Below are 13,160 nucleotides of genomic sequence, written 5' to 3' on the forward strand. Positions count from 1 at the left end.
ATTATCAGTCTTCACCTTGTTCCTCTTAGCCTCACCTCCCTTTTGGAAAGTAAAGCATTGACGTGTGTATCAGCTAGCATGTGATTCACTTCCTGAGGAAGGAAGTAGGGGTTATCCACACGCCACGGCACCTGTTTCTAACTACATATGGGAACAATTTTAACAGCTTTTCCGAACTATAAAGAGTGGCAAGTTCATGGTGTGAAAACTTTGTAGTAATTGCCCATTCTTACTTCTTAGCCAAGGGCCCACGCCTGTCCCAGTGAGGGCAATAGCCCTGGGCTAACTGTATCACAGAGTGATTGTCTTGTACAGAGTAAGGCCTTCTGGTGTTCATACATGCTGAATATGGTTTCAGTTACTCTATTTCTCAGTTGTCCTTGGCTTGCCTGCAGGAATGATTGGTAGTAATGCTGCCCGGCCCGCTATGCCATCTGGGGAATGGCCACCACAGAGTTCTGCTGTGAGAGTCACCTGTGCTGCGACCACCAGTGCCATGAACCGGCCCATCCAAGGAGGTATGATTCGGAACCCAACAGCCAGCATCCCCATGAGACCCAACAGCCAACCTGGCCAAAGACAGATGCTTCAGTCTCAGGTCATGAATATAGGTAAGGTAGTGCCAGTGCTCTGGCTTTTAATGTTTATTCTTTCTTAGAAGGGACTAATAGGGCCATAAGTTCTTTCAAGACATGCTCCTAATTTGCATCTTAGGTAAGTTAACCCCCATGGCCAGCTATCATAAGTGGGATTTTGCTGGACTCTGTATAGAACCATAGACTCTCATAGGTTTTCCAGTTGCATATGGGAGCCAACTACCTTTGTGATGTTTTATTTTCAATATTCAACTTCTGGGGGGAGCAAATTAGAGCGTCATGCTATGGATGTTATATATATGATAATTTAAAGAAGTATTTCAGTGATACAGCAGTGGTTCCTAACTCTGGGTCATCAGAATTCTTTCAGGACTTAAAATGCAGATCCCTGGGCCACTACCCTAGACTGTGCATCCAAACTTTCCCAGATCCTCACCGAAGCTTCAAGGTCTTATAGAACATCTCATGTAAGAATCACTAGAATTCTCCCTGGATACAGTTCACATGTTATTAAGGTTAATGGTCTGATACGTTGCATGCTACCATTTATGAGAAATGTCCAGAATAGGCAAATCTGTAGAGAAAGAAAGTAGCTTAGTGGTTGCCTGAAACTAAGGTTGTGGGAGAAATGAGGTGACTCCTAATGAACATAGAGTTTCTTTTTTTGAGGGGTATGAAAATGTAAACTTATTGTCATGATGCTTGTACAGCTCTGCAAATATACCAAAACCCACTGAATTTAAATGGGTGAACTGTATGGCATGTGAGGTAATAAAGCCATTATTTTAAAAAATAGTCTGTGTAACTCATACTCGAGTTTTCTTAATCATTGACATATTAATCTTCCTCTTGCACATTAACACAGTTCAGATAAGTTAATGTTTATGTACTTCTTCATATGCTTAGATACCACACAATTAGTAAGACCTAAATCATTAACAGAAAGATGCCAGCATTGTTTTGACATGATAGTGTAGAATTCTCATCCTGGGTCTGGCATCAATTTTCTTACCTAGCTGTTTAATTGCTCAGCACATTTTGGCTTACTGTTTCTGAAAGATGACATTCACATGGCCTTTCTACAGAGAATGTACCTCAAGTTAATGAGTGTCTCCCAAGCATAAATTCATATCATTTGAGGCTTGTGTGAAAAATGCTAAAAATGACCAGATTTCCATGCAGAATTAAATTGGGAAGTTTTTGAAATATTCATTTATTCAAAAATCATAATAACAAATCCCTTATATCCAGAAATTTAACTGATCCTCAGTCTTTCTACACTGAAGGGCACTTCACCAGGCTTTTGAGTTTGAAATATGGCTTGATAAGCTTTATGGTATAGTTGAATTTCTCCAATTTATAATAGACTCAAAAAGCCATGAACCCAATGAAAAATTACATATTGAAACAGAAGACAGGATTACAAATAAAGAAAACAATAAAATCATTAAAAAACTCACTGGAGTTTTTAGAGCTGTCCATTAGCTTTAGAACTCTAAAAAGAACTTCTAAAAAGGAAACACAGCTGAGTTGTCTGGGCCTCCTCTGTGCTCCACCCTTACTCTGGTGGAAGAGTAACTGAAGTACAGTTAAGTTTAGGAGTAAGTGGTCTAGACCAGCACTTCTCAAAAGTATGGTCCAGAACTCTGATGGCTTTTCCAGGGGTCTGTAAGACCAAAACTGTTTGCATAAGTAAAACAATATATGCCTTTTCTCTCTGTGTACAGTAGAGTTCTACAAGTTGCAAACTGTGATATCATAATAGATGGAATGTGGAAGCCAATAGGAGATTCTGGCTGTCTTCTATCAATCCAGATATTAAAGTGATTTGCAAAAATCTAAAACAATGCCAGTAAAAGGTTTTTTCCGATTTCTATTCAAAACTTTTATTTATATTTAGTGGATTTATTGTGATGATTTTTAAATAAATTCATCATTATTTTTTCTACTTCCCAATTTTAATTGCCAGTACAGTAAGTATCAGTAACATATAATCCACATAAACAAAAGCTTTTTTTTTAAAGAAATATAAAGGGTCCTAAGTGTAAGAGGTTCAGAACTGCTGCTCGAGATATTCCCTAAAGTGGATGATTAGCCTTGATATTTATTGCCTTTATTTCTGTTTCAAAACAAAAATTCTGTCCCACATTTTCACCTAATTATTATTGCTTCTATCTTTTCCATTTTCTGTAAACCAGGTATTTCCTTTTATAGTAGAAATAGACACTTTCCTGATTGCAGGCTATATGATTTTTTGATTATTTGTCTTCTTTTTAGGGCCGTCTGAATTGGAGATGAATATGGGAGGACCTCAGTACAGCCAACAACAAGCTCCTCCAAATCAGACTGCCCCGTGGCCCGAAAGCATCCTGCCTATAGACCAGGCATCTTTTGCCAGCCAAAACAGGTGAGTCCCGAGTGCCAAGGAAGGCCAAGAGAGCAGTGGTTCAAGGGGTTCTGTAAATTATTTTAGTCCTGTGCCTTTTCTTTTTCAACAGTTGGTACTGACCAATCTTCATGTCTTTAAACTATATCATCTACTGGGCAAGGGGTACAAGGGGGAGGGAAATCCAAAAATCAGTTAGACGTAGCATGTGCTTTTAAAGAAGTTAAGATTTGGTTGGAAAATAAGACATGCACACCAAAAACTGTAGTGAGGCAGTGTGCAATTTGTAGTTCGTATTTGTATTCATATGCCCTAAGAGAAGTAAACCGTATTTTAAGAGATATCCAAGTGGGTTGACTGGGCAAAGCTTCAGAGTCTTGAAGAAAAGGTGTCATTTCAGGAGACAGAGATGACAGGAAGCCAGTCTAGATGGCAAAAGCAGCTTAATCAGGGGCCTACATGTTACAGGAGCAACACAGTGTATGTAGGGGAAAGAGAATAGTCTAGTGTTATGTATATTTTACCACATAAAAAATTTTAAATTAAAGGCAGTATCAGAAGATATGGCTGGAACAGTAGATTAACAATGGTGGATTTATAGAGGCTCTGAACTACCAAACTCTGGAGAATTCAGACTTTTTCATTAAGCTGTTGAAAAAGCTTTTTGAAAAAGGAAGTGGTATATGATCAAGTTTGATTGAGGGTTTTTTTCTTTTGGTTCTGTATATCAGTGTAATAATTTTTGTTGCTTTGTAGCAGTGATCTTTTCTCTAATTGCTTTTGAAATATCCTGGTATTTTCTGCATTTTAGCTTCACCACAGAGTGTCTATGTGTAGATTTATTTATACTGCTTGGCATTTGATATATGTTGTGCATTTTTTTTCCATCAATTCTGGAATGTTTTTAGCCACTATCTCTTTATATACTGCCCCTCCTCTATCTACTCTATTCTTTCTTTCTGGAATTCTAGTAAGACAAATATTACACTTTCTCTTTCTACATTAGTTAATTTCAAATCCTATCCTCCATGTGTCTTAATCCATGTATTTTCCATCTCCTTGTCTCACTGTACTGCATTCAGGGTAATTTATTCATATCTGTGTTCTAGTTCATTAATTATCTCTTAGCTATGTTTAATCCAATTATATTTTTCACTTCTAAAGTTGTATTTGCCTGGTCATTTTTCATAGACTCTTACTGTTTGCTTATTTTTGTGATTCCATCTTTATATCTTTAAACATTACACCCATCATCTTCTAAATTTCTTTATCTGATAATTCCAATATCTACATTTCTTGAAGTTCTAAATCCAGTGATTGACTCTTACTCACGATGGCCTGGTCCCCTGAGTATTTTGGTAATCTTCCCTCAAGTGGGAGTTCCTGGTTCTTCTTGGTCAATGAAATGTCTGGGGTCAAAATCAAGGACCCTTTACTTAAGAGAAAGAATTTGTGATGGTCTCTTGCCAAGGGTGGGGGTCACTACTCCTCTGGGTCTGCCCCAGGTCCCCTCAATTCAATCCCACAGTCTGAAATGAGCTCTCATACTTGCTGTGGAACAAAGCCCCAGCTCTCTTCTGTTTATGGATAAAAACACATCTGTCACCAGTGGCTCACAGGGTGCTTGAGTTTGAGCTCCTAGATGGGTTTTGTTTTGCTTTGTGTTGTTTTTTCTCTTTGAGAGTTCCATTATTCCCTGCAAAGCCAACATCACCAATGTGCATGATCTCACTGTTTTTTAGCAGAGTACCAGAAGCAGAAGTTGTGCAGGTGCCCTTAAAGGCCTGAGTGATTGCTCTGCCAGGCTGGTGGGTGGGCAAAGGGCATCCAGGGCAGGGAGAGTTGGGAGCCTAAGAAAGAGGCATTGTGGGAACTTAAAGGACACAGGCAGTGTTTTCCAGGGAGTAAACTTGTTAGAAACTTAAACTGTAGAAATTTGGCCTTGGGGCTCATTGTGAAGAGTTGGGGTCAGGCTCAGTGAGGACCTCCCTGTAGGCTGAACGATTTATCTTTCAGGGATTATTTTAGTCTAAAATTATGTAGTGTTCTTTATCAAATTCACAAGTGATGAAAGGTAGCAGGGTTTCTGAAATTTCATAAGGGCAGAATACATTTCCAGAGTGTCTGACTTGTTTTTTAAAATACAGAGGTTTCAGTGACTCTTATTCTGGGATATAATGCTTTTGTCACAGCTGGCATTGTACAGCTCAGAACTGCCACGTGGTATCCATGTTCCCTTCTCTGTATTAAGGGAGTAATGAAGGATTCAGAAGATTCCATCAAGTTTTTGAAAAACCAAAATTAACAGAAGATGACTATGAGCCCAGCAATAGAGCAAGTGGGAAAAAAAGTTGGGAGCTAGTTATTTCACTGAAAAAAGATTAGGAGACTGCTTAATACTGTCCTAGGGAAATAAAGGAGGTGTCTTGCCAGCTGTGTTAGGTTCATTTACAGGGAGAAGCTAGTGTTTTCAAACCCCGCTGTGCCTATGAAACCCCTCTGGGGTCTCACTAAAAGGCAGGTAGGGGTAGGGCCGAGGATTCTGTATTCCTAGCAAGCCCGCTGGTCCTCCCACTGCACCTTGTGTAGGAATGAGGCTGTGGAGGGACAGGCAGGAACACTGCAGTCAGTCACTCTGGCTCTCCCTGGATCAGCTGCCAAGGGCAGCAGGTAGCCTCTATCACTGGAAAGAGAGCATCATGTAAATAACCAGTATAGTCCTACTTGGAGGCAGTACTTTTTTGGGATCCTTTCAACTCTTTGAAATTAATTTCATGGTGTCAGTGAGTATTAGGCTTTTTCTAAATATGTTTATTTGATGTGTTAAAAATCCACCATTGCAAAAAAAAAAAATCCACCACCATTGCCATGGAAACTTGCACATATTAAAAACATAGTACAATAACTAAATCTAGCATCTGATAGTTGTTTTTGGATGAAATGTTAAAGATTAATTTTATGGAAAACTAGGCCCAAAGTTAGGATTTTCACTGTTGCCCAAACAGATGACAGGTCTGTTAACACAGAAATGGAAGAGTTCGATTGCACACGGCTTCCCATCAGAGGGCAAGCTTGGTAAGGTCGCCTTGCAAGTTTCTGGGGCTCAGCATCGCCCCTGTTCTGTTGGTGCTTTGGCTACTGTCTGGTCAGTTTTCTCTGTGTAAGAACTGTGTAGGCAAAACCAAACATTTTCACCACTTCTAATGTTATTTCAGTTTTTCCAGTCAGTTACCCCGCTTCTATTTTAAATCAGCTTGGAAGAAATTTATGGCCAACTGTATAGTAACTTATTGTCACAGAAATCCAGAAGGATAACAAAGATTCTAACTATGTCTCTCTTGAAATAAAAGGAAAGCAGTGCATTTTTAAATTCCTATTTAGAAACAAGTTTTTGCTGTTTTATTTACCCGGCATTAGTTTATGTGCACTTTTCAAAAAGACAGTAGTTTAGCCCTTAAGTCTCTAACATATCCTCATGCCCCTTTATTATAGCTGAATTTCCATTTTCTGTAGTTCCGTTCTGGTTTTTCTTCTCCTTCATTTATCTGGTATGTAAAAGAGATGCTTTAGAAAGATAGCCCAGGATTTATAGATAATTTTTTGAAGATTTGTTGGATTTATAAAAGTGATCTATTTTCTCTTGAAATAGTAGCTGCCTTTCATCAAAGACTTGCTTTCCCATTAATTTCAAAACTTAAAAGTTATTTTGGTTTTCTTGTTTGAAATGTCTTCGAGAGCGAAGTTTCTTTTGTTGACTGTTTCACATCATGTAGTCGCTGCTACTGCTTTGCAGAATTTTGAAAATACACATAAAACATGATGGCAGTGATATGGCTTCTCAAACAAGAGCTCAGAATTGACCTTACTCCCCTTCTTATCGCCATTCTTAATGTCTTCCTAGTCTAAAATAAAAGTGTAAATTTCAAGAAATGAGTTTCAATGATAAATCTCTCTTCTAGTTTATTGCTTATCATTTTGCACTGGCTCAGGGCATGTGCGTGTTCTTCCCTTTATCCCTCTGAATTTCATCCTTAATACTGTGTTTGTCTGTCAGACACCATCTAGACTGTAACTGTAATTGTCATTGCCCAAAATGTAGGGAAATAATTTCTTCATTATGTTGGCAGCCATTTATAAAGTTGGGATTAGAAGTCTGGATCAGTATTTTTCCACTAAGCCAACTATGCTCTGACATCTCTAAGGGAAATGATATAACACATATTATGCTCAAATTTATAATACCAAGCCACAGTGCAGGGTATTTTTCTGAGTATGAAATATGATATTCTGGCTAGATTAGGAATCTTTTATTTCCATCAACTAGAAACTTTGAACCTATGTGTTCAGGTGCTGGGCCAACAAAGCGATTTAAGATGTCCTCATGGGCACAATCTAAAGTTGATGTTTTTAACATAAATGCCACTATCTGTTCAGTGTAGCACACTAAGAATTTAGAGGAGAATAGGGAGTCGTTGAGGGTAGCTGTGAAGGAGATACACCAAGGCCTGATGGGAAGGCAGAATCTTGGAGGGAGAGCATGGAGTGGCATGCTTTTGAGGAAAGATCAAATGCCCAGGGTTGCTGGGACTCCCAGGGAAGTTGTGGGCATTAAGTTTGGAAAGGTTAGGCCTTACCAAAGTGTGTGTGTCCTAGAATTACACCACCACCACCCTGTCCCAGGAACTTGGATGTTTTCCTGGGACAGCTGAAGTAAGAAATTTGGAGTCAGCTCGGTAAAGTGCGTTTTGGGAAAAGGCACCTGACAGCATCATATTAGGAGAATCCGAGAGAGACTGTAAGCTGGAAGGTTCCAGGAGAGCCCCAGCTTGATTTAAGTTAAGAGGGTCTTGACCAGAGCACACAGGCTAGGAGGCACTATTCTACTTTTCAATCTGTCATGCATTAGTTTGGTTTTTTAATTTAAAAAGGGTGGAAAAAAGCATGTAACAAAAATGAGTTCTTTTATTATGTAGGAAATTGTTTAAATGAAATGAACATTTGCATTAGTTTGTTGTTGTTTTGTTTGAAGCATTTGCATGTGTCTTTCCTTGGGTGGGGTTGTCTGGCAAAGGTCTGAACGGCTGCGCACCTTCCTTCTGAGCTGGGTTTCAGCCACATGCAGGACTGGGGGTCTCTGGCTTCACGTGGAGCCCCTGCAGCCTTGCTAGAGCTCACGGGAAAGGTACACTTGGCCGCTCATCGGTGGAGGGATCTGGGCTGGAGGCTTCTGTCTGTGTAGGAATGAAGCTTCTGAAGAAACAAAATCATGAACTAGAGCTAGACAAGGAAAGTACTTTAATGCCTCGCTTAACTAGCATTTTGGGGGAATGAAGTCTCAGGCTTAAGAGAGTTTTGGTAAACAGAAGACATCCACTCTTGACTGACTTGAACTTTTTTTTTTTTTTTCCCATGAAACTTACCACATCCAAATGTTGGCCACTCCTCTTTGGGGAATTTCCTTATCTTTTTGCTTCTGTGACATGCTGTTTTGTGGTTTTTCTCCTTCTTGTTGCTACTTTTCTGCATCTTCCTCCCACTTCCTAAGAGCAGCGGTAGTAGAGTGTCCTGATCACAATTGTGTTTAAAAATTAATTCTGGGAGAGTGTGGGTGGGGAGGCAGGGACGGGCTTGAACAAGCGTTTCCAGTGCATGGCATCTTACTGAGAGTGAAGGCCACGGTGGGGAGGAGAGGGAGGGGCGGAAAGAGCCCCAGCACAAGAGCACAGGCCCTGAGAGCATAGGCAGAGGCTTCTAGCAACACGGGCACAGTGAAGGGCACCAGCTGCGGGGCACCGGCTGCAGGACGTGGCACACTTGGCTTGTGGCTGCAGCTGCACTGCCGGGTGGCCACAACTCAGCGGCAGTGGGAATGTGGGACAACAGGTGAGCTGTGTCAGTAAGGGTGCACTTACCTGGGTGATGTTCCTTCCAAGTGACTAGGGATAAATGGAAAGGTGGTTTTTCAGTGCACTGTATTAGAACTGTTTGAAATTAATTGTTAGCTTCAGAGTGACATATTAAGCTGTCTTTAAAAAAACAGGGCATTACATAGGTTAGTTGGGTAACTTCATCCTTCAGTGAATCTATTCTCACTTCTTAAGAATGAAGTTATTTACCTGTGAACTTTTATTTTCTCCAAAATGTCATAAAATAACTCTAAGAGTACAAGTTAGACTGTTGGGGAAAAATACAAGTATCATTTCCACTTTTGGTATTAAAGCAACTCAGAAGCTCTTTTGAAAAGCTTCCCCAATTTTTCATTTAATTTAAATTGTGGGATTTTTGTATACCATGGAGTTTAGTGTTACTGTTTCTCTGTCACCTATTACTGTATATAATAACAAATATCATTTGCATATTCATGATCTACTTTCTTGCCTAACTCCAAAAGGCTAATAGCCACACACTTCTTGTGGGCTTTAATAAATGTTTAAAAGTCCTGCATATGCATGAGTAAGAAGTTTCCTGTTAGTCCAGCCAAGTTTAGTCCAGCAACAGCCAAGTCCCACAGAATTAACGTAGCTTTTACACTTAGAGATCTCTAGTCTCTCCCAAGTGGGCCATCACAGCCTTGTGTAAAATAAGACTTTTCAGTCAATTAGCCTTTTCTACTGAAGTTCAGAAAAGGCCTTTGATTACTTCAGTGCAAGGTAAACATATGTATGTGTTTGATGTATCAGTGTAGATTTGTGGAAATATGGTTGGTCGGGTGGGCTCTGGAATCAAATAGGTCTGTGTTGGAATCCTGAGTATGCAGTGTCGGTCTGTATGGTCCCTAACAAGTAGTTTCACCTCTCTGAGGCTCAGCTTTGCCAGCTTTAAAGTGGGGGTGATAGAAATAAAAAAATCATACATCAGATGCCTAAATTTGTGTTTGACCTGTACGAGGTCCTTTATGAAGTTTATCTATTACTTTGAGTTTTCCTTTTGTTCTTTGTCCAGCCAGTACAGTATTGTACTGCAGAGACCTTGGGAGTCAACTGATACTTTTGTCTTTAAGGAAAAAAATATTCTCTAATCAGCTAGCTTTTCCACGGCCCAGGATGAAGTCTGTCTCTTTGCAGGCAACCATTTGGCAGCTCTCCAGATGACTTGCTGTGCCCACATCCTGCGGCAGAGTCTCCAAGTGATGAAGGAGCTCTCTTGGACCAGCTCTACCTGGCCTTGCGGAATTTCGATGGCCTGGAGGAGATCGACAGAGCTTTGGGAATACCCGAACTGGTCAGCCAGGTACACACAGAGGGAAGCTGGCAGGGGCCGAGCCTTCTCACTGTCACGAAGATCCCCACTGTCTTTTCTTAAGAGATAATCTGTGGTCGGCTTTTTAGAATACTTTGTTACCTCATAACAAGCCAGCTCTGTTTTCATCCTTCTTACTCCCACATAAACTTTTGCCCGTGAGTGGGAAGCACTGAGATTGACCATTAGTTTGGATTGTTGAGCTGAAAGACTGGACTTAAAGTTCAGTCACAGAAGGACAGGGAGGATATGCCATGAGCAGAGAGCAGAGAAACCAAGGATGGAGTGTTACTGCCCAAGCAACCTAGAGCTCTTTCATCTAAAAAACCAGTGTCCACAATCACCATATTAATCTTATGTTTGTGGGCTAGTCATAGGAAGCTATTTTTGCTAAAAGAATACTTTGCATCTAAGTTAGCAGAAGTCATTTGAGAGGTAGCTGCAATTCGGTACTCATTTTAACCTTTGTGTGGGTTTAACCCCCAATAATATTGGGGATAATGGAAATATAAAGAAGTTAACCCATCTTACTGTGCTTATTTAGCTTTCCTCCTCCTGATAACTAGTTGTTTACTTAAAGTAATTCTCTGCTTTAAGAGTACTTTATAGCAATAGTATAATAAATAACCTAACATAGTCTCATGAAGTAACATAATACTTTCTGAATCTGGCCAAGTTTGTATGAAGCAGACATCCTCCTTTACTACATAAAGAGTAACCTAGGAAAAACTCTCATAGTCTTGTCACTGTCTTCCTTTCTCCTCAGCCTGAATCACCTTTATTTCTTATCGCTAAAAAGTACCTCCTAGGGTCCAGTCTACTTCTTGAACAGATGACGTGTCCTAAGGGTCTGTGAAAGTGATGGTGCAGACTCACTGAGACTTCGGTGCAGCACTAGAAATCGTCTTGTCAGAATTCCCACAGTTCAGCAGACAGAGTGGGAGTTAAGACTTGTCGATTCATTTTGAGAACAGCAGAATGGAAAGAAATGACTTGAGGTTATGTGATTTAACCTGAAATAAATCAAGAAAGGAAAATGGCATTTAAATACTTCCTGTGTGTCTGGTTTGCTTTGCCTTTAGTGGTAGTTAGAGTTTAACGTTGAGTATTGTTATCCTTGAGTTTTGTGTAAGTGACATTTAAAATATGATCCTTGCGGTTACTGAGTAACTTGTAGCATTGTTTTTATAAAAACTGGTGTTGTTTAATATTTTTAGTCTTTTTTTTTCATTTATTTATTTTACTTCTATTTCATCTCATCAAATCCATCATAATTATAATATATTAAACTGAATTGTAGAAATATGGTTATTAGGTAGAGTCAGGGAAATGTGGAATACAAATGAACTTTGTGTTTTCTTTAAAAATGGAAATTACCTAATAGAATTTTTTCTGTTAAAGATGGGCAAATATTTAAAGTTCTGAGATAGTTTTGTGAATGTAGTTAGAGCAGTACTTAACAATGGTTTTCCCCACATTTTTCAAATGGTCATGGAGAGGTAGTCTGGGCCTCTCCAGGCCCCTGTTCTAACGTGGGTAGACTGGTTTAAGGGAGGCCTAGGGTGTCACCAGGCTAAAGAAAACCTGAGAGATGTTTTGCTGTTGGGTCCTTCCTTCCTTCCTATATATCAGGTTTGTAGCACCTACTTCTAGAAGTAGGCAAAGGAGGAGGCGAATTAGTCAGGTGCACCTTTCTGCTCTGCGTAGCCGCCTAGGGCCACTGGGTCTGTGTTCCGCCTTTGGTGGAGCCCTGGATTTTCTACACCTGCCCCGTTGTGACCCAGATAGATAAGGTAGCCCTAAGAAATCAAGAATGATAAACATACTAAGTAAGTCTCACAGGCAGTAGGGTGGTGGCAAGTTGGGAGCATCTAGGGCATTCTACAGCCACAGAAAACAGTTAAATAAAGGCAATGTATCACACTGCTGAGGAGCTCAGGTCCTAAATCACAAACTGGATTAAGACCCACTGTTTACTAGCCAGGTGGGCTTGTGGGAATTTGCTTCACACCTCCAACTCTCAGTTATCCGCAAAATGGGAATAATGGTGGTGGGTAGGCAACATGGCTGATCCCAGCTAGGTACCAAGGTGGTTGCCCAATTAAAATGATTTATACAGGTATGAATAACCAATCAAAAAACTTAGTACTTCTGGGGACATCTGCATGTTAAAGGCCAGGTCAGCCTCTGATTGGTGGAGTGAGTAGGAGTTGTTCCATAGTCAGGGCCCGTTTTTCCCTTCCCTTGGAAGTCGGCCGACCTGCTGCTTTCCTCAAGTAACTGGATCTATTGAGCAGAGGCATTTTCTAAGAAGAAAAGTGGACTCAAGCTAAGAGTACCTTTGTGTAGTAAATGAATATGATACAAAAAGTACAAATCTATGACAGTCAGAGAAATCAGCCTTACTCTGTTATGTTGGGTGCCTTCATTTATGTGTTGGTTATCTGGGGGCTTTATCTGCAGAGCCAGGCAGTAGATCCGGAGCAGTTCTCAAGTCAGGATTCCAACATCATGCTGGAGCAGAAGGCCCCTGTTTTCCCACAGCAGTATGCATCTCAGGCACAAATGGCCCAGGGTAGCTATAGTCCCCTACAAGATCCAAACTTTCACACCATGGGACAGCGGCCCAGTTATGCCACACTCCGTATGCAGCCCAGGCCAGGCCTCAGGCCCACGGGCCTGGTACAGAACCAACCAAATCAACTGAGACTTCAGCTGCAGCACCGCCTCCAAGCACAGCAGGTACACCATCATCAGGGCCTGGACAGCTGGGGTGGCAGTGGGAGGGGACAGGAAAGATGGACAGAGATGGAGCAATAATTGTGGGTCCTTATGGGGAGCTTAAATCTCATTCCATCCCTCCAAGAGGATGAAAACCTTTCCAAGATGATCCTACAATTTTCATTTCCTTTCTACTTTCCTTCCTTCCTTTCTTCTTT

General features: G+C 40.6%; 1 protein-coding gene across 13 annotated transcripts in view; it reads left to right on the forward strand.

Moving 5' to 3' along the window:
* Positions 1-13,160, forward strand: part of NCOA2 (nuclear receptor coactivator 2) — a 298,607-nt gene that overhangs the window by 269,332 nt on the left and 16,115 nt on the right. For all 13 annotated transcript variants that reach the window (XM_036886218.2, XM_036886214.2, XM_036886211.2 and 10 more), the window contains 4 exons: positions 396-611; positions 2,874-3,003; positions 10,047-10,212; positions 12,685-12,963. In XM_036886218.2, the coding sequence (XP_036742113.1) occupies positions 396-611; positions 2,874-3,003; positions 10,047-10,212; positions 12,685-12,963 (791 nt within the window). The remainder of the gene's footprint in view (positions 1-395; positions 612-2,873; positions 3,004-10,046; positions 10,213-12,684; positions 12,964-13,160) is intronic.

This window comes from Manis pentadactyla, chromosome 3 (genome assembly GCF_030020395.1).
Source record: "Manis pentadactyla isolate mManPen7 chromosome 3, mManPen7.hap1, whole genome shotgun sequence".
NCBI lineage: Eukaryota > Metazoa > Chordata > Mammalia > Pholidota > Manidae > Manis > Manis pentadactyla.